Here is a 24,921-nt window from a genome sequence, read left to right as displayed (position 1 = left end):
TTTTAAAGAGTTGGGTGAGTTGCTGATGGCAATGATGGGAGAAAAGCCAACGCTCCAGTACAGATCTCTGGAGAACACAAATTGTCACATCCCACCAATCACAGAACATTCCTTTCGTATAAAACAGGAAATGCTGATGTCAGGCAGCATCTGCGGAGAGCGAAACATAGTTAATGTTTCAGGTCGATGACCTGTTGTCAGATTTAAATTTGTTTCTCTCTCCACAGATGCTGCCAGACCTGCTGAGTATTTCCAGCATTTGCTGTTTTTAGTTCAGATTTCCAGCAATTGCAATATTTTGCTTTTTTATTAGTGTTCCCTTTATCCCTACTCTCTTGTCTCCTACCTCTTGACCAATTTTCAATCCTAATCTATTTTAAAACCACTGACAATGAAATATTACAATCTTGAAATCATACCAGGTTTGTGACATTTTAAAAATTATTATATACTATGATGTTCATAGGATTTTTTGGGTCCCATTTGGTCACTAGTCATTGTGGTATGGCTTGGATTATTGATGCACAAAGAGGTTAGCACTGACGTTATTCTCTATAAGAAAATCAAGTTGTAACCAGAGAGACAACGTCTCCATTTAAAGGCAACAGATTGCAATTCCCAATCTGGCCAGCACCTCTCATAAGTACCTCTCGATTGCATTTACATCTATGAAAACAATTTAAATGTTGTCATATAATATTTTGTTAAAGTAAGAAAATACCAACTTACTTGTTTTTAAACTATAGTCTGCTTTCTTACAAGGTCAATGGAAAAGAACAGCTAAACAGGGATCTTTATTCTGAGAAAGTTAAGCATGATTTTAAAAATGTTTTCAACATATTCACTTTAAAGAAATATAAACCACAGCCAAACACTGAAGGCTTCTAAAGAGCTACAAATGTCAGAAACTGACGCGCCTAATCAGTCAGTCAGGAGTGATGCTATGTTAACATACAGCCAATCAGACTGATGAGATATACAGAATTTGTCAGTTATCTTCAGTTATCTGATCTTTAAAGATTTAAAAAATGACACACACATATACACACATTACTAGTTTGATTTTCATTTGCAAACACATTTGTGAAATAAAGTGACAAAAGCTCGTTTGGACAATAGATTGCTTGCAATAAGCATAAACTGATAATCTGAATAAAAAGAAATCCTTAAAAAAGTTGGAAAGAAACTGTGGCTTTAAATGAACAAGACAAATTTGTCCCTTATTTACCCTTGGCTTTTGCTCTTGCTCAGGGAAGAATGGCGCTGGTCTGCTGTAAGATCTAAAAGCACCATGCTCCAGCAATCAAAGCACAGCTTTCAGGAGAATGTGAGAGTCAGTACTGAATGCTACACATTTATCAAACCCACGAACCTTGCTGACGGAGCGAATCCTTCCATCATTACAGCCTCTCAGTATAGGATACATATGACTAAGCCAGCCTTCATTTTTACAGATTAATATTCTCTCTTTCAACCTTCACACTGTGATAAATAGGTAAAAGAGACAAAAGGAGAAAACGAAGTGAAAGAAAGAGCAAGAGAGTGAACACAATTCATTACAAGTTAAATAAGGAAAAATGAAGTTGAATAATTTAGGGTCCAAGTATCAAAAAGTTAAAAATGATTGTTCTAAGGTTTTATTGTTCTGATTTTTTCTAAGTTGTGTATGTTCTTAAACTATAAATCATATAACAAGATGTCAGTTTTAATATATTTTGGTAGCTATCATCTTAGTAAACCAAATAAACCTTTAAAGAAAATTTCAACAAATTAAAGTGGACAAAAACTCAACTGGCATATACCATACATTACAATACTTATCGATAAAATGGTATCAAACAATTATCTTTATTCAAAGAGACGTACACATATTTAGTCTGGTATATCATCAATTTGTTTAAAAAAAGAAATCGTATTTATGCATAGATAACGTGAGCAAAGGGAAAGATTGTGTTCTCTTGTTTACTACTGATGTCAGAAACATTGGACTGTTTAGAAATTGATCATGTGAAGTGATTTTTCCTGCTCTGTATTAGATAAAACATACAAAATGAAATTTTGTTTCAGCACCACAATCGTGGACATGGCACAAAATACATCAGGAGGTCAGCCACAGGGCAGCCTGAAGAACACCATTTGTCACATTCTACCAATTGGAGAACAAACCCTTTATCTTTATTTTCTGTCTCCTAACTCACAACATCATACAGTTATCTCAAATTCCATGCGCTCTCATTTTTGCCAAGAATCTCTTGTGTGGAACCTTATCAAATCCCTTCTGGAAGTCCAAACAGACAACATTCATAAACACTCTCCTATCAACATGCAAATGACTGCCTCAAAAGTGAACTAGATTTGTCAGACATGACCTACTCATCACAAATCTAAAAGAACATATGAAATAGGAACAGGAGTAGGCCATTGAGCCCCTCAAGCATGCTCCGCCATTTATTAAAATCATGGCTGATCTGATTGTGGCCTTAACTCCATTTTCCTGCCTGCCCCCCATAACTCCCTTGTAGATCAAAACTCTGTCTAACTCAGCCTCGAGTATTTTCAATGACCCAGCCTCCACTGCTCTCTGTGGGGAAAAGAATTCCGAAAATTAATGACCCTCAGAGAAGAGATTCCTCCTCATCATCTCTTTGATCAGCTGATACTTATTAAGTGCTCAGTCACTCTGTCCCCGATAAACGATTCCAGTAACTTCTGCAATTGATAAGCTGTGTAGTTTCCTGGTTTCTTCCTCCCTTACTTCTTAAATAATGGAACAACATTTACACTATTTCAAACCAAAAGCACAATTCCAAATTTGGAGAGCTTTGGAAAATTATGACCAAAATATCTGTAATTTCCTCATTTATTTCTTTTAATACCCTGGAGTGAAAGCCATCAGGTACTGGAGATTTGTCTATCTGAAGTCCCAGTATTTTCTCCATTACCATTCTTTTACTGGTATTACATCTAATAAGTCCCTCTCTTTGACTTCTTTTTAGATTCTCTTCTTCCACAGTGAAAATGGATACAAATGACTCAGTTAGCACGTCTGCCATTTCCTTGTTATCCAATATAGTTTCATCTGCATTTAACTTTAATAAGCCCAGATTTCCTTTTACCACTCAATATTTTTATTAAACATAGTTGCTATATTTTTCATACAGCCTTTTTGCACCTCTTATTACTTTCTTTGTAACCCTCTGTTGCTTTTTATAGGCCCCCCAGTCTGCTGGATTTCCACTTTTCCTTGCATTCCTGTAAGCCTTTTCTGTTAGCTTGATGCTGTCATTTACCTTATTTGTTGACCCATGGTTGATCATCTATACAAGTGTAGCCTTTGTCTTTTAGGGCTATATATTGGTTTTATATTGTACCGAATAGTTCTTTGAATACTTCCCACTGTTGGTCTGTAGGTTTACCCACTAACTGTTCAGTTTAGTTTATTGTGGTTAATTCATTTCTCATCCCTTTGAAGTTTGCTTTATTTAAATTTAAAGCCTTGGTTTATGACATTGTCTTTACCACTTAAAACTGTTCTGCTGCTCCCAGCTGGAGCAAAAATTAAAATCTCCCATTATAAACACATTGTTTTTGCAGTATGCTTCCCTGGTCTCTGCACTTATGCCTTCCCCACTCCAGCACTATCAGGAGATTTGCATCCATTGCTGTGTGGCATCATTCTGAAACATTCCTTTAAAAAACACTTTTCTAGTTTAAGTGTTGTACTGGTCTTCAGTAGTGACCTTTTATGGTGGACTTTTCATAACAAACTAAGTGGAATAATCTCAATTCAAAAGTAAATGCAAAAGTAATAAAAAAGACCTTTTCATACATTCATGTTTATAATATTGTCATTTGAACAATATAATTTTAATGAAATAACAAATGCTGTACATTAGAAACAACTTTTATTTGACAGTGAGTTTAACACTTTTTATGCAATTGACTCCATTGTTAAAAAATTATATTTGGTGACAAGAAGAATTAAACCAATATTCATCAGGTTTTGTGATATCAGACCTGCTCAAATGAATTCCTGTTTTGAACTCAACTAGCAATGCATTAATCTAGATGTAACTGCAATTACATACATCAATGTAAAATATAACATTAATAATTGCAGTTATACATATTAATGCATGAAGCGATGCAGAGGAGATTTACTAGAATAATACTAGAAATGAGGGACTTCAGTTATATGCAGAGGCTGGAGAAGTTGAGATTGATCTCCTTAGAGCAGAGATGGTTCAGGAGCGATTTAATAAAAGTATTCTAAATTATGAGGGATTTTGGTAAAGTAAATAAGGAGAAACTATTTCTACTAGTGGGTCAGTAACCAGAGGATAATTTAAGATAATTGGCAGAAGATTTTATGCAGCGATATGTTAAATAATAGAATGTACTGTCCGAAAGGGTGATGGAAGCAGATTCAATAGTAACTTTCTAAAGGGTACTGGATATATAGGTGAATAGGAAAACTTTGAAGGGCTGTGGGGAAAGAATAGGGAAGTGGGACTAATTGAGTAGCTCTTTCAAAGGGCTGGACCAAATGACCACCTTTTGTTCTGTAAGATTCAGTGATTCCATGAGAAGGAGAAAACAGATTTATTTCCAAACATTTATGGGACCCTTTTTTTCATTGTTCAATCTACATCGAATTTCCACTGCAGTAATTTCACTAATTACCATCACTAGACAAGGTGGCTAAAAGCTATATTTAAGTCAGCTCAGTGAAGGGCCCCATGACTTCTACTAGTCCTCTGGCAAATCATGGAGGATTCAATAGCTGTCATCAAAATGCAGAATTATCTTTAGAGTTTGAACAGGTCCTTGTCTGAAGAGCTTCAGTTGTTCAACTGTATACCTTTTATTTTGACTCCCCACTTATCCCCATTACGAACCGCTTAACTAACCTGCTTTAAAATAAATCTGCTATGGCTATAGGACAGAAGGATGATTAAAGCAGCAGGCAATAGCAGAGTCCTTTAAATCAGCTTGAAGTCAACCCACTCCAGCATATAACCTTGTGCATCTTCACTGCAGCTAATTATAGAGTATTTTTTTAAATGGCTCGGATAGCTCATCTTTAAGATTTCAATTCTTAGAATGTAGAATTTTATTATGGGTAAAGCCACTTGATTGCTTAAACATTTTTAATAAGTTTTCTTTTCTCTTCGTAATATTTTTGTTATTTGCAGCATACACCTTTTAGATATACTGCTTCCAATACAACACTCCCTAAATCTTACAATAACAATTCATATCAAATACACTATTGGACAATCATAATAAGTAAATTGCTTTGACATACAAAACCTTTTATTTTAAAATAAGACAAAGCTGATAACCTTAGTTTTTAGTTCAGTATGGTGAAAACCAGTACAGCATGGGTGAAATCCAGAATTATTTAATCATAGTTCAGCTGCCAATTGTACTTACTTTTGCAGTACTCAAAAAAATGTTGCCATAGTTCATACACTAAGCAGCTGGTCAGCGACAGAAACACTCCATTACTGTTGGTAACATACTGTTGGGAGAGTATGATTGGCCACCCTGTCACATGTTAAGAATGGTTTGAGTGGATACCGTCAAAATGAGCCGCATTATCCTCAAAAAAGTTCTCAGTCACTTAGAACACTGTAGGTTGAAATACTGGTGAGCAAATTAAAATTAAAAGATGCAAGATACAATGCTGTTTCATGGCATTGTTATGAAAGTTGCTCTGACCGCCTATGCAGTAAAAGTGCATTGCTAGAATTCTTCTATCACTGGGACCTGCCTTCAAATCCACAGTGATGAAATCCATGCTCTGGTTGTAACTGTACTTAACTGAAATTAGCTTGCAATCTCATGAGCTAATAACATAAAACTGTTAATAATTTCCAATGGGAGAATGGATGATATGGGAAATACAAATGTTATATTAGTGCAGTACAGGGTGTTTTACTTAAGCCTGGAATTGAGGCATATTATTGGAGCAATGAACCATTGTCAGCAGAGCTTCCAAATCTCTCAATCCTACTTTCTGGAACTTCCTCCTTAAATCCCACCACCTTGTCATATCCCTCTACTTCTTCAAAATTTCCAACAAAACCCATCCCCTTGAACATGCTTTTGGTCATCTCTCCTAACTTTTCTGTTGCTATGCGATGTCTACTTCTTCTCAGTGTCCACTTGTCCTCAGCTAAGCACCGGGGACATTTAGTATGTTAACATTACGCTGTACAAATACAAGCTGTTTTTAATATTACATGACGAGAAACTATTTGGTGTAGTTGCCAAGTATTAAATGTGAAAAATGTTCAATTTCCCCACACCAACATCCTTCTCCTTGATGAATACAAAACTCACTAAATAAACAAAAAATCTTTTTGCAGTTGATTGTTTTGTCCCAAATCAAATTAACCAAGCACATCAGTAGCTGGCGGTCAAAATACAAAAGAAAAATATTTCTAGGTAACTTTGATAGTCAAGTGGTGAACAATGACATCCCGTGAGTGAAATAACTAATAATGCATAGTTTTGAACTGTACAAATTTTAAGTTTAAGGGGTGATTTAATCTTATCTGCCTGCCAGAAACTGGGCAGGCGGGCAGTTAAAATCAACAAGCATAATTACCTGCAAGAAAATCACCAGCATCAAACCGTTCAATATTTTAACCTGCACTATTGCGCAGGCAGCAAGGACGAATGCCCAAAGCCAGCAGAGTCCTCTTTTACATATGTATACTACATATGCATACTTTTAACTGAGCTTCCAAACTTGCCTTGCTACTTTCTACCTAGAGTTACGATCAGGTCCAATATTATGTTTTCTTTTTTTAAAAACCATATATGTTTACTTATCCTTTCAAATATCATACTAGTCTTTTTTTAACAACTGTTTGGCACAAATGTACAATAAACCTTATATTCTTATAAAACATACTCTAATGTTGATTTAATTTGTGTGTGAAACCTGCTGGATTATTTGTCAATACAATAAGGAGAAGTGACAGAAGCAGGCTTCAGTCAATAGTTATAAGAACACAAACAATACTGCTTTGATCTGCTAAACTCATTGCAAGAATTCAAGCCTTAAAATCATTCTTGATGGTAACAGCAGACAAATGCTCAACATGTTTTTCCTACAATCTTTGGTCTGCTATTTTAGGAGAGGCATTATCCCATTGAAACTCAAATCATTCTAATACTGGGTTAAAATAACCGAGAGAAGAATATCATATGAAAACATAAAGAAGTTACTCCAATGGTCTCCTGGTTGGCTTCCAATCCTCCACCATCCATAAACTTCAGTTCATCCAAGCTCTGCTGTGCACATACTATCCCACACCAAGTTCCACTCACCCATCACTCCTGCCTTTACTGACCGAGATTGACTTCAAATTCCCCAATATTTTAAAAGTAAAATTCTTATCATTTTCCCTATTTCTGCAACCTCCTCCAGACCAACAATTACCTCCATATTCCTGAGCTATTCATTCTTTGACCTCTAGCTGCTTGAGCATTTGACCGATCACTGGTAGTCATACCTTCATCCATGGAGGTTCCATGCTTCAGAATCCCCTCCTGAACCCCCACTGCCTGTTAATTACATAGTAATTAAGTATTTAATAGTATTCATGTGGTGGGCATTAACTAAGGATTCATTTGTGCTTCTATATTTAGGAGCAGACTGAAACTGTCGTTGTTGGTTTTGGAGGTGCATGTTTGTAATGTGTATCTCTGTAAATAAAAGCTGCTAAAGTGTGTAAAAATTAGGCTCCAGAAATATCCTTCACCGCCTGACTTTCTGGAGTAGGACACTGCCTCTCCATTTTCTTCTCCTTTAAGACCTTCTTTAAAACACAACTCAAAAGAGATATTTGGTCAAACTTTAAAGTTTTCATCATGTTGAATGCACTTAGGCCCAAATTCACTACATTGTATAAATAAAAATACACTTCTGCCCGATTACCATGTATTTTATTAATACTAAGTCATTTTGAAAACAAACACAATGCACAACCCTTTGATCACTATCATACAAGAAAACAAGTTGTACGTGATTGAAGTGGGATTTGCAGTATGTTCCTTCATGCTAGCTGACTGTGTAAGGAAGGAATGTTCAGACTATTGACAAATCCTACCCTCTGCCTAAGCAATTTCTGGATCTCACTGTTATAAATTTGTAGTCAAAACAGCTGCTTGCCATCTGCAAAGTGACACATAAGCTCTTCCCTCTTATCTCTCTTAGCTGTATGTTAATCAGGACTCTGCTTAGTGCCTTCCTCATCTCAGCGTTATTATGCAGCTGCTGACCCTTTCTGACAGAGTCAACCTCCAGTCAATATCCAGGAAAGGTTGACGAGAAAGGACGAACACTGAAGGGTTAAGGAGGGGGCACTTACTAATATAAAATTCAGATATTTAGTCACTAGCTGAGTTGAATACAACTGAACACTTCTCACAAAAAAAGAGCTACAGTAAAATGGGAGAATTTAGTAGTTAAAGAAATAATGCATGGTTTTCTAAAATCATACATTTAGAATTGGAACATTACAGCGCAGTACAGGCCCTTTGGCCCTCGATGTTGCGCCGACCTGTGAAACCATCTGACCTACACTATTCCATTTTCATCCATATATCTATCCAATGACCACTTAAATGCCCTTAAAGTTGGCGAGTCTACTACTGTTGCAGGCAGGGCGTTCCACGCCCCTACTACTCTCTGAGTAAAGAAACTACCTCTAACATCTGTCCTATATCTATCACCCCTCAACTTAAAGCTATGTCCCCTCGTGTTTGCCATCACCATCCGAGGAAAAAGACTCTCACTATCCACCCTATCTAACCCTCTGATTATCTTATATGTCTCTATTAAGTCACCTCTCCTCCTTCTGTCCAACGAAAACAACCTCAAGTCCCTCAGCCTTTCCTCGTAAGACCTTCCCTCCATACCAGGCAACATCCTAGTAAATCTCCTCTGCACTCTTTCCAAAGCTTCCACATCCTTCCTATAATGCGGTGACCAGAACTGCACGCAATACTCCAGGTGCGGTCTCACCAGAGTTTTGTACAGCTGCAGCATGACCTCGTGGCTCCGAAACTCGATCCCCCTACTAATAAAAGCTAACACACCATATGCCTTCTTAACAGCCCTATTAACCTGGGTAGCAACTTTCAGGGATTTATGTACCTGGACACCAAGATCTCTCTGTTCATCTACACTACCAAGAATCTTCCCATTAGCCCAGTACTCTGCATTCCTGTTACTCCTTCCAAAGTGAATCACCTCACACTTTTCCGCATTAAACTCCATTTGCCATCTCTCAGCCCAGCTCTGCAGCCTATCTATGTCCCTCTGTACCCTACAACATCCTTCGGCACTATCCACAACTCCACCGACCTTAGTGTCATCTGCAAATTTACTAACCCACCCTTCTACACCCTCTTTCAGGTCATTTATAAAAATGACAAACAGCAGTGGCCCCAAAACAGATCCTTGCGGTACACCACTAGTAACTAAACTCCAGGATGAACATTTGCCATCAACCACCACCCTCTGTCTTCTTTCAGCTAGCCAATTTCTGATCCAAAGCTCTAAATCACCTTCAACCCCATACTTCCGTATTTTCTGCAATAGCCTACCGTGGGGAACCTTATCAAACGCCTTACTGAAATCCATATACACCACATCCACTGCTTTACCCTCATCCACCTGTTTGGTCACCTTCTCGAAAAACTCAATAAGATTTGTGAGGCACGACCTACCCTTCACAAAACCGTGCTGACTATCGCTAATGACCTTATTCTTTTCAAAATGATTATAAATCCTGTCTCTTATAACCTTTTCCAACATTTTACCCACAACCGAAGTAAGGCTCACAGGTCTATAATTACCAGGGCTGTCTCTACTCCCCTTCTTAACATTCCTTTAAGACAAAAGAACCCAATGGGAAAAGTGAGTCAGCCATGGCTAACATAGGAAGTTAAAGATAGTGGCCGGAATTTTAAGCCCCCCAAAAGAGCGGGCTGGTGGCGGGGGTGGGAGAGGGGGTGGTGTAAAATGGAGTGGGAGGCTGAGGGGGCCCTCCCCGACCTGCTCTCGCCTCCGCTGCCAATTTACATGGGTAGGTGGCAGCGAGACACGGCCTGCCCACCCCAGGCCAATCCAGGCCCTTAGGTAGCCAATTAACTGCCACTTATGGGCCTCTGCCTACTGCCACAGGTATTTTACACTTGGTAGGCAGGTGGCTGACGCCTCAGAAAGCCTACCTGATGAAACTAGGTGGCCTTCGTGCGGGCTGGGGGAGGACCCTCCTGATCGGGCACCCTGTGCCCCATGTAGGGCCGCCCCATAAGCCCCAATCGGCCCCAACACACAATGCATCCCTGCCACCCCCCCCGATCCCCTAACCAACCTCCCTTGCCTCACCGGAGCCGGACCGATTTTTTAAGGCCTCGCCAGGGACACTTTCCTTTTTTCAGGGGCCTTCATCTTCATCCGGAAGCTGGGTGTAGTCCCTGCAGTGGCCACTGCTCCCAGTGGCGCTACTGGGACTAAGAGCGGCTGGCCTGCTGATTGGTTGACAGCACCATTAGGCGGGACTTCCTGCCTCAGTGAGGTGGAAGTCCCACCGGAGACCAATTAAGGGCCTGGGGAGTGTAAAATCCGATCTGAATCCCCAGGCCCGGTGGAGGCGGGCTCACCATCAACTTTTCGGCCGGTGGACGGGGCCCCCCGCCCACCGTAAAATTCCGGCCAGTATTAGATCAAAGGGAGAGGCTTATAAAGTTGTCAATAAAAGATATAAGCTGGAGGATTGGGAGAATTTTAGAATCCAGCAAAGGAGGACCAAGAAATTGATAAAGAAGGAGCGAATAGAATATGAATGTAAACTAACAAATATAAATGCGGATTGTAAAAGCTTCTATAGGTATGTAAAAAGGAAAAAATTAGCAAAGACAAATCAGGGTTCATTGCAAGCAGAGACGGGAGAATTTATAATGAGAAATAGAGAAATGGCAGAGAAGCTAAATAATTACTTCACGGAGGAAGATACAAGATGTCTCCATGAAATAATTGATATTCAAGGGTCTAGTGAGAATGAGGAACTGAAAGAAATCAGGATTATTAAAAAAGTAGTATTGGAGAAATTACTGGGACTGAAAGTTGACAAATCCCCCGAACCCGATGATCTTTACCCTAGAGTGTCGAAAGAGATGGCTACAGAGATAGTAGATGCATTGATGATCATCTTGCAAAATTCTATAAATTCTGCAATGGTGCCTACAGATTGGAAGGTTGCAAATGTAACCCCATTGTTTAAGAAAGGAGGGAGAGACAAAACGGGGAACTACAGACCTATTAGCCTGATGTCGGTAGTAGGGAAAATACTAGAATCTATTATAAAGGATGTGATTACTGGACACTTAGAAAATAATGGCCTGATTGGGCAGAGTCAGCATGGAGTTATGAAAGGGAAATTATGTTTGACAAACCTGTTAAGAAATTTTTGAGGATGTTACTAGTAAAATGGATAAGGGGGAACCAGTGGATGTGGTGTATTTGGAATTTCAGAAGGCTTTTGATAAAGTCCCACATAGGAGGTTAGTAAGCAAAATTAATGCGCATGGGATTGGGGGTAATATACTAGCATGGATTGAGGATTGGGAAACAGGCAGAAAACAGAGTAGGAATAAATGTGTATTTCTCAGGTTGGCAGGCTGTGACCAGTGGGGTACGGCAAGGATCAGTGCTTGGGCCTCAGCTGTTCACAATCTATATCAATAATTTGGATGTGGGAACCAATTGTAATATTTCCAAGTTTGCAGATGACACAAAACTTGGTGGGAATGTGAGTTATGAGGAGGATGCAAAGAGGCTTCAAGGGTAACTAGCATGCAGGTGCAGCAAGCAATTAGGAAGGCAAACAGTATGTTAGCCTTTATTACAAGAGGATTTGAGTACAGGAGCAAAGAAGTCTTGCTTCAATTGCACAGAGCATTGGCGAGGCTGCACCTAGAATATTGTGTGCAGTTCGGGTCCCCTTGCCTGAGGAAGGATAAACTTGCCATAGAGGGAGTGCAGCAGAGGTTGACCAGATTGATTCCTGGGATGGTGGTGTTGTCTTATGAGGAGTGATTGAGGAGATTGGGCCTGGATTTTCTGGAGTTTAGAAGAATGAGAGGCGATCACATAGAAACTTACAAAATCCTTAAAGGAATACACAGGATAGATGCAGAAAGTATGTTTCCCCTGGCTGTGGGGTCTACAACCAGGGGATACAATCTCAGAATAAAGGGCAAGCCATTTAGGACTGAGATGAGGAGGAACTTCTTTACTCAGAGGGTGGTGAATCTTTGGAATTCTCTGCCCCGGAGAGTGGTGGCAGCTCAGTCACTCAGCAAGTTCAAAACAGAGATCGATAGATTTCTAGTTGCTAACGCTATCAAGGGATATGGGGATAATGTGGAAATATGGCATTAAGGTAGACCATCAGCCATGATCTAGAATGTTGGAGCTGGCTCAAAGGGCTGAATGGCCTACTCCTGCTCCTATGTTCCTGTGAGTCACCTTCGTCTACATTTGTAAAGCAAGCAGTCAATGACTACCTGAGATACTAAAGTAAAATAACATTTTATTCATCTCTTCATGGAAAATACTACTTTTTTATTACCAGAACAGTTAACTCTTAGTAACTTTTACTAATACAGTCAAAGAAAATATTTTTTAAAATACATTTATAATTTAAAGCAACTTCCCTCATGTACAGTACCATGCTGGATGATTTGCCCTAAGACAAGCTCAAAGGTAGTTTTTCCTTCTTTTGGGGGCCTTAATTGCTGCTGGAGAGATTTGGAGAATAATGCTTCCAAAACAATTGGTGCTGGAGTTGCAGGCAAATGTCTCAGAACTTTATCAATCTCTTTAGTGCCCATTATTTCTGCTTTGTTGCAGATCAGCTGTCATGAGGAGATAGTTTGCAATAAAAGTAGCATGGCAGAAATGAACACCAATGATGCTGGTTTGTCTCAAGATTAGAAAACAACTGGGTCATCCTACCAGTCCCTTCCTAGTCCTGTACACATGGTTGATAGGAGCAGGACCAGGCTGCCCATGTAGATGCACAAGAGAGACAGCCTGACACAGGTGCATCTCAGTACTTGATTGGTCACTTATTTATTTTTATTTTCTTTAAACTTTTGAAGCATGTTGTTTCATTTTTGTACAAAAATGTCAAAAGTAGTAAAATAGGAGAAATCGGCAAATCAATGTTGAGTCAGATTATAATTTTTTGCAACCCTTCTATTTCATGATCGACTTGCTGGTTTATGCACAATGGGGCACATATTTCCATTTCTTTTAAAATTGTTACCTAAACTAGGAGATTGAGGTTAAAAAACAATCAGTAACTCCTATGGAATAGCAGGTGATTTGATTCAAAGACACCCCTGTATACACAGAATAGTGAACTTAAGGCAACATAACTTTATAGAATGTCAATCAATACTTGTTTATTAAATCTTTAATGAGTATGTCTGAAGAGAATTTTTTTAAAAATAAATAAAAAATAATCAGATTTATAATATTCATCATTCAGTCTAAGAACTATTCTATGTGTTTATTATTTCAATTACACTTCACATGTTTGCCTTTCTTAATGTGTAAAGTAAGAATAACAGTACATACTAATCAGACTGAAAGCAGAAGCATGGTTATAAAGCTGCACAAGGAAACAATAGGTTAAAAGGGTGAATAACATCAGTATTATGTGACAGCCCACTCCCTTCTTTAAATATAAAAACTGAAAACATGTGAATACAATGGAACAAGATGGAAAGAGAAGTCTTCCAGTCCTGGAGGGAAAAAAAACAACCAAAAAAGCTGCAATAGTACGTAGTTTAAGGGTTAATGGAAGATTTGTGCCTTTGTCCTCTTACTTTCAAGCTTTTTTTTTATTCTTCCCTGATTTAAGACTTCTCCTCTCTACATTGACAGTAAGGTATTTCTCGCCAGCAGATTATAAGTCACTCTGGGCTATTATTCAAGTACAAAGTCCTGGCCTCTCTGCATTTAGACCAAATATAATATCCTTCATGCATACATTATCTGTCTTCCTATTATCTGGTATGATTTCTGAATTAAATTTCAGCAATGTAATATTGGCTTGAAGAGAGAATTTTTTTATAGGCTAGTCAAAGGTTAAAATACCAATCAAAATAACACTGCATATGCACCAAGACATTTTAATATTCCTAAACCCTGTGATTGTAAGGACATAATATTTTTTCCTGATTACCCCAAAGGCAACACATGCTTACAAGACAGCTACGGCAGAGAGAAACTTCAGAGTTCAGATGGTACATAATATCCTATTTAGCAGTGACACAAAAAGAAGATCCCAGTACCAGAATCAAACCAGGCTTAGAGCCATCAACCCCTCATTTCAATGCAAATGGGATTGGCTATTAAGCATTTCTTAATACCTCATCCTTGAAAACGATGCCTGCTACTCAAAGTACCTTTTTGAGATTAATCCACTTCTTGAAGTAATCAGGAACTGGCAGACCCAAGTACTGGCATTGTCCTGGCAGCCTAAAGAAAAAGAGAAAAATAGTTTGATTCTATTACAGTACAGGCCTTTTTATTAAGCTCTTATGGTAGTTGTAAGTTTATGGAGATAAGTTCATGTCTAGCTGCCATCTAAACAGCTCAAGAGCTACTGAATGGAAAGTCTGTAATGCTGTTTTCTATCTTATAAATCTCACAGAAATCATCCTCAAAATTTTAATATAACAAAAAATAAAGCCACTTACATACTATAATACTACTGACATAAATATTAGATAAAAACACAGTTGTTTGTATTGGTATCTTTCTTTGTTAGGGAGCTGCCTCAAACATTGCTATGTAACTGATTTTTTTCTAACTATGCAGACCTAGTGATGGCACTCTTACACTAAGAAGAAATGAATCAGGTAGATTTAGCACTTTCAAAAGTCTTACGGTCCACAACACAATAATGACATACTAAAAAACTATAAAAATATATAACAATTGCAATACAGTTTTATGAACTTTAGCTATCTCAGAGCTGAACATGGTTACAGTATTATACTGTTTGTTGCAGGACTTCTATAAAATGTGCTTTAAACATCATATTACAACTGAATCCTGATGGATTTGAATTTGATACATTTTTGACAGGAGCTAAAGTGAATTTCCATGGCTCCAAAGCTTGAAGCTACAGCCAGAAGATAGACTAGGAATAGCACCTTGAATGAGTAACACCTGAATATTTTGCAGTAGGACTAAATCTGATTATATCAAGAAAATTGATACCTCCCAGAGAAGCTCAGGGCAGTAACCAAATCAAGTGGTTCAAATGTTTTCCTGAAATATAAAACCAGAAAATGTTCATCATCTGAACTCAACTATCAAATTACTGTCTTAAATTCTGTTTGTGCATAATATGTACATGATGTTGAAAGTACTTTACAGTTGTTTTCTAACCACATCAGTGAAGTATTTCTGTTTCTAAGTGATGTAGAATCAAAAATATTTCAAAACAGCAGCAGCGAAATATGACCAGATTATTTCTTTTTTGTTGAAAATTATTAGAACAGGCACTAGCTTGTACGTATCATAAATATTTTGACGGCAAATGTCAACATAACGTCCTAAAAGGTTGATAGGAAAACTATTGCTTCTGAGATGACAGCTATAAGCTCACCCTCTCCTTATTTTTGAGCCATTCCAATAAAGAAATATTTAGATCAAGGATTCTATTGACCTTTATAAAATGTGATCAATCTGTAATATTGTATTACCTCAGCCCATTTGGTCATTCATGCTGCAACTGAATCTAAATTCAACATTCAAAGTATGAAATATGTTTTACAAGAAGCTGTAACTACAAAAGATGACTGACAAAATTCAGTGCGCTAAAAATGAAGAACATGAATAATTGGGCTACATGTTATGCTTGGACATCCAAGTATTGTGTATGTAATGGGTTGAATGGAAAATGACTAGGCCCATTGCAATCCTATGCTTGGATTAGGTATGAATTTATCTCAAGAGTCAACTATGAATACTGAATTAATTTAGAATTTGATAATACACTTCAACAATATCTTGAAATTTTAGATGGAAGGAGGAAACTGGCCTTTCACCAATCCAGAAAATCTACGAATAATATATTTACTTTAAAAAAAAGTCAAGTTTTAGATTATCTGCAAGAGCATTAACCATTGTTTATATCTTTCTTTGGCCCCCTTATCTCGAGAGACAATGGATAAGCACCTGGGGGTGGTCAGTGGTTTGTGAAGCAGCGCCTGGAGTGGCTATAAAGGCCAATTCGAGAGTGACAGGCTCTTCCACAGGTGCTGCAGAGAAATTTGTTTGTCGGGGCTGTTACACAGTTGGCTCTCCCCTTGCGCCTCTGTCTTTTTTCCTGACAACTACTAAGTCTCTTCGACTCGCCACATTTTAGCCCCGTCTTTATGGCTGCCCGCCAGCTCTGGCGAACGCTGGCAACTGACTCCCACGACTTGTGATCAATGTCACAGGACTTCATGTCGCGTTTGCAGACGTCTTTAAAGCAGAGACATGGACGGCCGGTGGGTCTGATACCAGTGGCGAGCTCGCTGTACAATACATCCTTGGGGATCCTGCCATCTTCCATGCGGCTCACATGGCCAAGCCATCTCAAGCGCCGCTGACTCAGTAGTGTGTATAAGCTGGGGATGTTGGCCGCCTCGAGGACTTCTGTGTTGGAGATATGGTCCTGCCACCTGATGCCAAGTATTCTCCGGAGGCAGCGAAGATGGAATGAATTGAGACGTCGCTCTTGGCTGACATACGATGCCCAGGCCTCACTGCCATCGAGCAAGGTATTGAGGACACAGGCCTGATACACTCGGACTTTTGTGTTCCGTGTCAGTGCGCTATTTTCCCACACTCTCTTGGCCAGTCTGGACATAGCAGTGGAAGCCTTTCCCATGCGCCTGTTGATTTCTGCATCTAGAGACAGGTTACTGATGATAGTTGAGCCTAGGTAAGTGAACTCTTAAACCACTTCCAGAGCGTGGTCGCCAATATTGATGGATGGAGCATTTCTGACGTCCTGCCCCATGATGTTCGTTTTCTTGAGGCTGATAGTTAGGCCAAATTCATTGCAGGCAGCCGCAAACCTGTCGATGAGACTCTGCAGACACTCTTCAGTGTGAGATGTTAAAGCAGCATCGTCAGCAAAGAGGAGTTCCCTGATGAGGACTTTCCGTACTTTGGACTTCGCTCTTAGACGGGCAAGGTTGAACAACCTGCCCCATGATCTTGTGTGGAGGAAAATTCCTTCTTCAGAGGATTTGAACGCATGTGAAAGCAGCAGGGAGAAGAAAATCCCAAAAAGTGTGGGTGCGAGAACACAGCCCTGTTTCACGCCACACAGGATAGGACAGGGCTCTGATGAGGAGCCACCATGTTGAATTGTGCCTTTATTTTTATTTATTTATTTAGAGATACAGCACTGAAACAGGCCCTTCGGCCCACCGAGTCTGTGCCGACCATCAACCACCCATTTATACTAATCCTACACTAATCCCAGATTTCTACCACATCCCCACCTGTCCCTATATTCTCCTACCACCTACCTATACTAGGGGCAATTTATAATGGCCAATTTACCTATCAACCTGCAAGTCTTTTGGTGGTGGGAGGAAACCGGAGCACCCGGAGGAAACCCACGCAGACACAGGGAGAACTTGCAAACTCCACACAGGCAGTACCCAGAATTGAACCCGGGTCGCTGGAGCTGTGAGGCTGCGGTGCTAACCACTGCGCCACTGAATCGCCTTTCATATTGTCATGGAATGAGGTGATGATACTTAGCAGCTTTGGTGGACATCCAATCTTTTCTAGTAGTCTGAAGAGACCACGTCTGCTGACGAGGTCAAAGGCTTTGGTGAGATCAATAAAAGCAATGTAGAGGGGCTTCTGTTGTTCACGGCAATTCTCCTGTATCTGACGAAGGGAGAACAGCACGTCAACGGTCGATCTCTCTGCACAAAAGCCACACTGTGCCTCAGGGTAGACGCGCTCGGCCAGCTGCTGGAGCCTGTTTAGAGCGACTCGAGCAAAGACTTTCCCCACTATGCTGAGCAGGGAGATTCCACGGTAGTTGTTACAGTCACCGCGGTCACCTTTGTTTTTATAGAGGGTGATGATATTGGCATCGCGCATGTCCTGAGGTACTGCTCCCTCGTCCCAGCACAGGCAGAGCAGTTCATGTAGTGCTGAGAGTATAGCAGGCTTGGCACTCTTGATTATTTCAGGGGTAATGCTGTCCTTCCCAGGGGCTTTTCCGCTGGCTAGAGAATCAATGGCATCACTGAGTTCCGATTTGGTTGGCTGTATGTCCAGCTCATCCATGACTGGTAGAGGCTGGGCTGCATTGTTTATATATTTTGCAAAGAAAGCAATGCAGTATTTATCACCTGATCATTCTGCGCAAATTCTGCAGCTGACAATCACAGAACAAGAAAAAATATGCAAAACGTAACAAACCTTTTAAATTTTACTCTCAACAAAATATCAGAATTGAAAAGTGCAGTTTGGTTGAAATATTGAAGCCACTGGGCCGCCATGACTCTATGTAGAACACTAAGATAATGGTTCTATCACCAAGGGGTTCTTGCTATTGATGGGACAAGATGAGACATTTTACAGCCTTCTGGTTTCAACATTGAGTTCAACAATTTCAGATCATAACCTCTGTCACCATTTTTCCAGATGGCAGCAGATGGTGATGATTATGCTATTCCCATTTGCAGCTCCTCTAGAACCATCTTTTGTTTCTTTACTTGTCCCATTACCATCTCCTTTTGCCTTCACCATCATCCCTTTTGTCATTTCATCTCTCCTGCCTTCCACCTGATCATAGACCTTCCCTTTTTTTCCTCCCCCAAATAACCTTTCCCTGCCTCTATACTTACTCAAAACCAGTGGCATTTCTAATTATGTCCAGTTTTAACAAAGGGTAATCAACTGGAAATATTGGTGAGAAATTTAACCTGCCAGGGTGGGTGGATTTATGTGCGCAGCAAGTTAAAACACCAGAAACTGGCAGAGTGATGGGAAGCCTGAGCGTGTTCATTAGCACATGGGACACCCCTGAGATTTCAATACGTTAAATGGCATTTATGTGCAGTTTTAACCCAGGATTGTGCCTTTAACAGTGAGTGAATGGGTTTCCCTAGCTTCCTGGAGCTCGTCATGTCAAACAAGGCATAAAAGGCAGCAAGGATTGATGGGACTGAGCAACTGAAGGGCAAGAAAGGCTTTAAATACCAGGATATGGCAGCTAACGCCTTGCCTAAGTGAAAGGGTTTTGTTCACAGAACTTCTGAGGACATGCTTTCACTACTATGAAGTTGATTTCCAAGACTTTGGACATTATTTCAGCTACCTCGGAGTTTTTTTGCCTTTTCAGCAGCATGGGAGCTGATTATGCAGCTCTATCTCAAACCTCTGATGAGGAACAAGCAGAGCAGAACCAGCAGCAGCCTTCTTCTCAGCCACATTCTGCTCCACAGGACAGAGGGATGAGCACAGAGCTTCAGCTCGTAGGAGGTGATATCCACAAAACAGGGTACACAGGAAGAGGATTAGCTTTCTGGACATGATTCAGCATCAGTGCCTCAAGAAGCTCAGACTTTCCAGTCAGCAGGTTGCTAACATTTGCAGACTCCTGAAAGAAGACCTCCTTCGAAGTGGACCAGGTGGGCATGCATTGCCTGTGGTGGTCAAGGTCAACACAGCACTTAACTTCTTTCCTGCCGGTTCCTTTCAGGAATCAGCTGGTGATAATTGTTGAATCTCACAATCGGCTGCCCACAAATGTATCTCGCAGGTGACGGATGTTAATTGTATATCAATTGTGCTTAATTATATGCAGGTGTTAATTGGGGTCTTACTGGAGCACATATAAGGAGGTATTTACTGAAATGGGAGGGGGTTTGAGTTAGGAGCTATATGTTTGTAATCTTTTACACAAGACCGAGTAAAGATTGGCTCCAGTTTCATCCTTCAACAACTGGCTTTCTGGATTAGAACAATGGATGCCATGTTGGCCAGGGATGCACTTCATTACTGATGAGGTCAGTCAGAATGAGAGGGCCCTCAGATATGCTGCTCTGGCTGGATTCCCACAGGTCCAAGGTGTCACAGATTGTACACATGACAATCAAGGTGTCCTCAGGTCACCTAGCAGTATTCATCAACTGAAAGAGATTTTACTCAATCAATGTTCAGCTGATATGCAACCACCAAAAGATTATCATGTATATCTGTGCAAGATACTTAGGGAGCTGCCATGATGTCTTCATCCTGTGCTAGTCAAATCTCCAACAGATATTGGCATCCCCAAGCAGATTCACCAGATGGCTCCTTGGAGACAACGGTTACCTCTAAGGCCGTGGCTTATGACATCTGTGAGCAGCCCTACCACTGACACCCAGGAAAGGTACAACTGAAGCCACATGAGCGCAAGAGTTGTAATTGGATGCTGAAGATGCCCTTCAACATGCAGCAGCAGCTTCCAGAATGTTAGTAGTCTGCTGCGCCTTGCACAACATTGTGTAGCAGCGAGGACGGGAGCTCCAGGAGCAAGAAGGCAATAAATGTTCTACATCTTTGCAGGAGCAAGAGGAGGAGGAGCCCAATGTGGTGAGGGCACCTGCAGCTGCACACTTTGCTGCCAGGGATGTCCGGGACACACTGATCCAGATATGCTTCAGTTAATCTGAGGCAGTGCAGTTATATTTCACACGGAATCTGAACCCACTGTGACCCCCATCCACCCACCCCACCCAAGCAACCTAGCACAAAGCAGTCGCACAATCAACAATCCATTCCTTTCACAGACACCCATTGCTCATCTTTAACTCTAGTCTTCACAAGGCAGAAGGTCACTTGGCAGGCAGCAGGCAAAAATGGAGAAGACATATAAAGGACAATATGAACATACGAATTAGGAGCAAGAGTAGGCGACTTGGCTCCTCGAGCCTGCTCCACCATTCAATAAGATCATGGCCGATATCTGATTGTAACTTCAACCATATTCCCGCCTACCCCCAATAACCTTTCACCCCCTTGCTTATCAAGAATCTATCTACCTTGGCTTTAAAAACATTAAAAGACTCTGCCTTTTGAGGAAGAGAGTTCCAAAGACTCGCGACCCTCTGAGAGAAAACATTTCTCCTCATCTCTATATTAAATGGGCGACCCCTTATTTTTAAATAGTGACCCCTAGTTCTAGATTCGCCCACAAGAGGAAATATCCTTTCCACATCCAGCCTGTTAAGACCCCTCAGGATTTTATATGTTTCAATCAAGTCGCCTTTTACTCTTCTAAACTCCAGCAGATACAAGTCTAGCCTGTCCAACCTTTCCTCATAAGACAACCCACCCATTCCAGGTATTAGTCTAGTAAACCTTCTCTGAACTGCTGTCAATGCATTTACATCCTTCCTTAAATAAGGAGACTAATACTGTACATGGTACTCCAGATGTGGTCTCATCAACGCCCTCTATAGCTGAAGCATAACCTCCTTACTTTTGTATTCAATTCTCCTCACAATAAACGATAACAGTCTATTAGCTTTCCTAATTACTTGCTGAACCTGCATACTAACCTTTTGCAATTCATGCACTAGGACACCCAGATCTCTCTGTATCTCGGAGCTCTGCAATCTCTCACCATTTAGATAATATGCTTCTTTTTTATTCTTCCGCCAAAATGGACAATTTCACATTTTCCCACATTTTACTCCAGATCTTTGCCCACTCACTTAACCTATCTATATCCTTTCATAGTCTCCTTATGTCCTATTCACAACTTACTCTTCTACCTATCTTTGGGTCATCAGCAAATTTAGCAATCATTCATCCACGTCATTTATATAAATTGTAAAAAGTTGAGGCCCCAGCACTGATCCCTGCGGCACACCATTCGTTACATCATGCCAATCAGAAAATGACCCATTTATGCCTATTCTCTGTTTCCTGTCATCAGCCAATCTTCTACCCATGCCAATATGTTACTCCCAAGCCATGAGCATTTATTTTCCGCAATAACCTTTGATGTTGCACCTTATCAAATGCCTTCTGGAATTCTAAGTACAATCCATCTACTGGTTCCCCTTTATCCACAGCACATGTTACTTCCCTTTCACAAAACCATGTTGACCCTGCCTGATTACCTTGAATTTTTCATCTTTAATAATAGCTTCTAACATTTTCTCTACGTGAGATGTTAAGCCTCTGACCTGTAGTTTCCTGCTTTCTGTCTCCCTCACTTTTTGAATAAAGGAGCTGTTTTCCAATCTTTTGGACCCTTCCCCGAATCTAGGGAATTTTGGAAAATTAAAACCAAAGCATCAACTATCTCACTAGCTCACTTCTTTTAAGACCCTAGGATGAAGTCCATCAGGACCTGGGGATAATTTGCTCTGTCCTGGTGACTTATGACCTTTAAGTACAGCCAGCCCCATCTAAGTCCTCCACTTTATATCAATTTTTAGCCCACCCTGTGTCTCAACTGCCTCCTCTTTCACTATGACTTGGACAGCATCTTCTTCCTAGGTAAAGACAGATGCAAAGTACTCATTTAGTACCATAGCCATGCCCTCTGCCTCTATGCATAAATCCCCTTTTAGGTCCCTAATTGGCCCCAATCCTCCTTTTAGTATTTATATGTCTGTAGAAGAAATTAGGATTCCCTTTTATGTTAGCTGCCAGTCTCTTCTCATACACTCCCTTTGCCTCTCATTTCTTTTATCAATTCTCCTTTGAACTTTTTATATTGACCCTAGTTCTCAACAGTTCAACATTAACTCTTTCTCGCTCCACAGATGCTGCCAGATCCGCTGAGTATTTCCAGTGCTTTGTTTTTATTTCAGATTTCCAGTATCCGCAGTATTTCACTTTTATTCAATCTTACTTTAAAGTTGATTAATTTAGATTAAATTAAAATCTTACCAGTATACTCATCCCAGGTGACTCTGTGCCCTGTGACATCACTTTGTGATTTTCTTTTTCCTTCGGTTTGGTTCAGACTCACAGATCACAGCCTGATCTGCTCACGACCTCCTTTATGCTGCTCCACTTGGCTCCTGGCCTGCTTCAACATTCTTAAAGGCTCCTCTCGCCTGCTGTTCTTTGCCGTTCTGCTGCTGCTGGTGGTCCCAGCACTGTTTTTAAAGGCTCCTCTCTCTCACTGTGCTTTGCTGCTCTAAGCACAACTCAACAGCCTCTCCACTTTAAGAAGTTACCTTTACTTTCTCTATGGCCACATTCCCTTTAATTCCATGTGCCATTATCTTTTCCATAAGACCTTCATGAGTGTACTCCATCATGTGATTTTTGAAAATTCATACAAACCCTATCCATTTTATTTCTTTATTGATCCTCTGTTATTTCTTCCAATGATTCAATAAGATTATTCAAACACCATCTGTATTTTAGAAATCCATGCTGACTGGCCCTGATTATCTCATGTTTCTCCAAATTTTTAGCAATTTTATCTCACATCATAGATTCGTAACAGTTGACCAATGGCACTACAGTTTCCTGTTTTATCCCAGGGCATATTTTTCAAGAGGGAGTGACATTGGTCACTCACCAGTCCTCTTTTCCAATGAATTTGGAAAATTATAGTCAGAACGTCCACTATATCTTCCCTTGCTTATTTCACAATCCGTGGATATGAACGATCAGTGATTTGCACACCTTAAGTTCGAGCAAGTTCTTTTGTACATCTCTCTACAAATAATATCCATCAACAGTCATTTTTCGGGCATCTCTGCTGGTTCTACAATCCCAATTTCCACCTCCTCCCTGAAAATCAGAGGCAAAGTACTATTGGAGTATCTTCTCATTGTCCAGTTCAAGCTTGCCTTCTTTATTTTTTAATAACCCAAACCTTACCTCTATCATCTTACAACTAGTATGACTATAAAACCCATGTCCATTGGCCTTCATGCCTTTTTGCTAATTTCTCTCATACTCGCTCTTAGCCTTTTAACCTTTCTTTTTGTTGCTTTCTGATATTTGTTTTTTTATATGTCCAAGATTTCTTTATCTGTCCTGTAAACGTTAAGTACTTATTTTCTACAACTGAAAATTTGATCTAATCTTCTTACATATGCATCAACCCAAACCATTTAATAGCTTCCTTTTCCTTATTGGAATATATTTAAATTGTATCTTTATGATTCTTGAAATGATTATTTGATCGCTGATTAACTATTCTATTTACCAATTTTTCCTTCCTTTTAATCTAGATAAGATTACTTTTTATTTTAATATAATTTTCTTTTTTCCCAGTTCAATAACTTTCAATTTCCCTTTTCTGTTCTTACATTGAACTGCATATTGTAGTCATTGCTTCCCAAATGTTTCCTGATGTCACCTATTTACTTCATTAACCAGAGTCAGAACAAGTAGTACTTCTTTGCTTGTTGGACTGGTAACACACCATGAGAAAATATTGATAAGCACATTCCTCGCCGCAAAAATCTTGATGCAATAAAAGGAGTTACATTAAGTTTGTTCTAAGAAGATACCATATCCAGGTTAAGAAATATATATAAGTCATATTTTCACAAAATTTGCAATTTCTGTTCCTTATTCAACTCCAATAAGTTTAGTTTCGTTTAGAGACACAGCATTGGAACAGGCCCTTCGGCCCACCGTGTCTGTGCCGACCATCAACCACCCATTTATACTAATCCTATACTAATTCCATATCCCTACCACATCCCCACCTGTCCCTATATTTCCCTACCACCTACCTATACTAGGGACAATTTATAACGGCCAATTTACCTACCAACCTGCAAGTCTTTTGGCTGTGGGAGGAAACCGGAGCACCCGGA

General features: G+C 39.9%; 1 protein-coding gene across 4 annotated transcripts in view; it reads right to left on the bottom strand.

Moving 5' to 3' along the window:
* The window catches only part of LOC137372783 (ERI1 exoribonuclease 3-like), a 419,417-nt gene that overhangs the window by 287,716 nt on the left and 106,780 nt on the right, over positions 1-24,921 (bottom strand). For all 4 annotated transcript variants that reach the window (XM_068037025.1, XM_068037023.1, XM_068037021.1 and 1 more), the window contains exon 6: positions 14,506-14,578. In XM_068037025.1, coding sequence (XP_067893126.1) covers positions 14,506-14,578 — 73 coding nt within the window. The remainder of the gene's footprint in view (positions 1-14,505; positions 14,579-24,921) is intronic.

The sequence above is a fragment of the Heterodontus francisci genome, chromosome 8 (genome assembly GCF_036365525.1).
Source record: "Heterodontus francisci isolate sHetFra1 chromosome 8, sHetFra1.hap1, whole genome shotgun sequence".
NCBI lineage: Eukaryota > Metazoa > Chordata > Chondrichthyes > Heterodontiformes > Heterodontidae > Heterodontus > Heterodontus francisci.
Note: the sequence above shows the minus strand (reverse complement) of the source record. Positions and strands in the feature narration are given on the sequence as shown.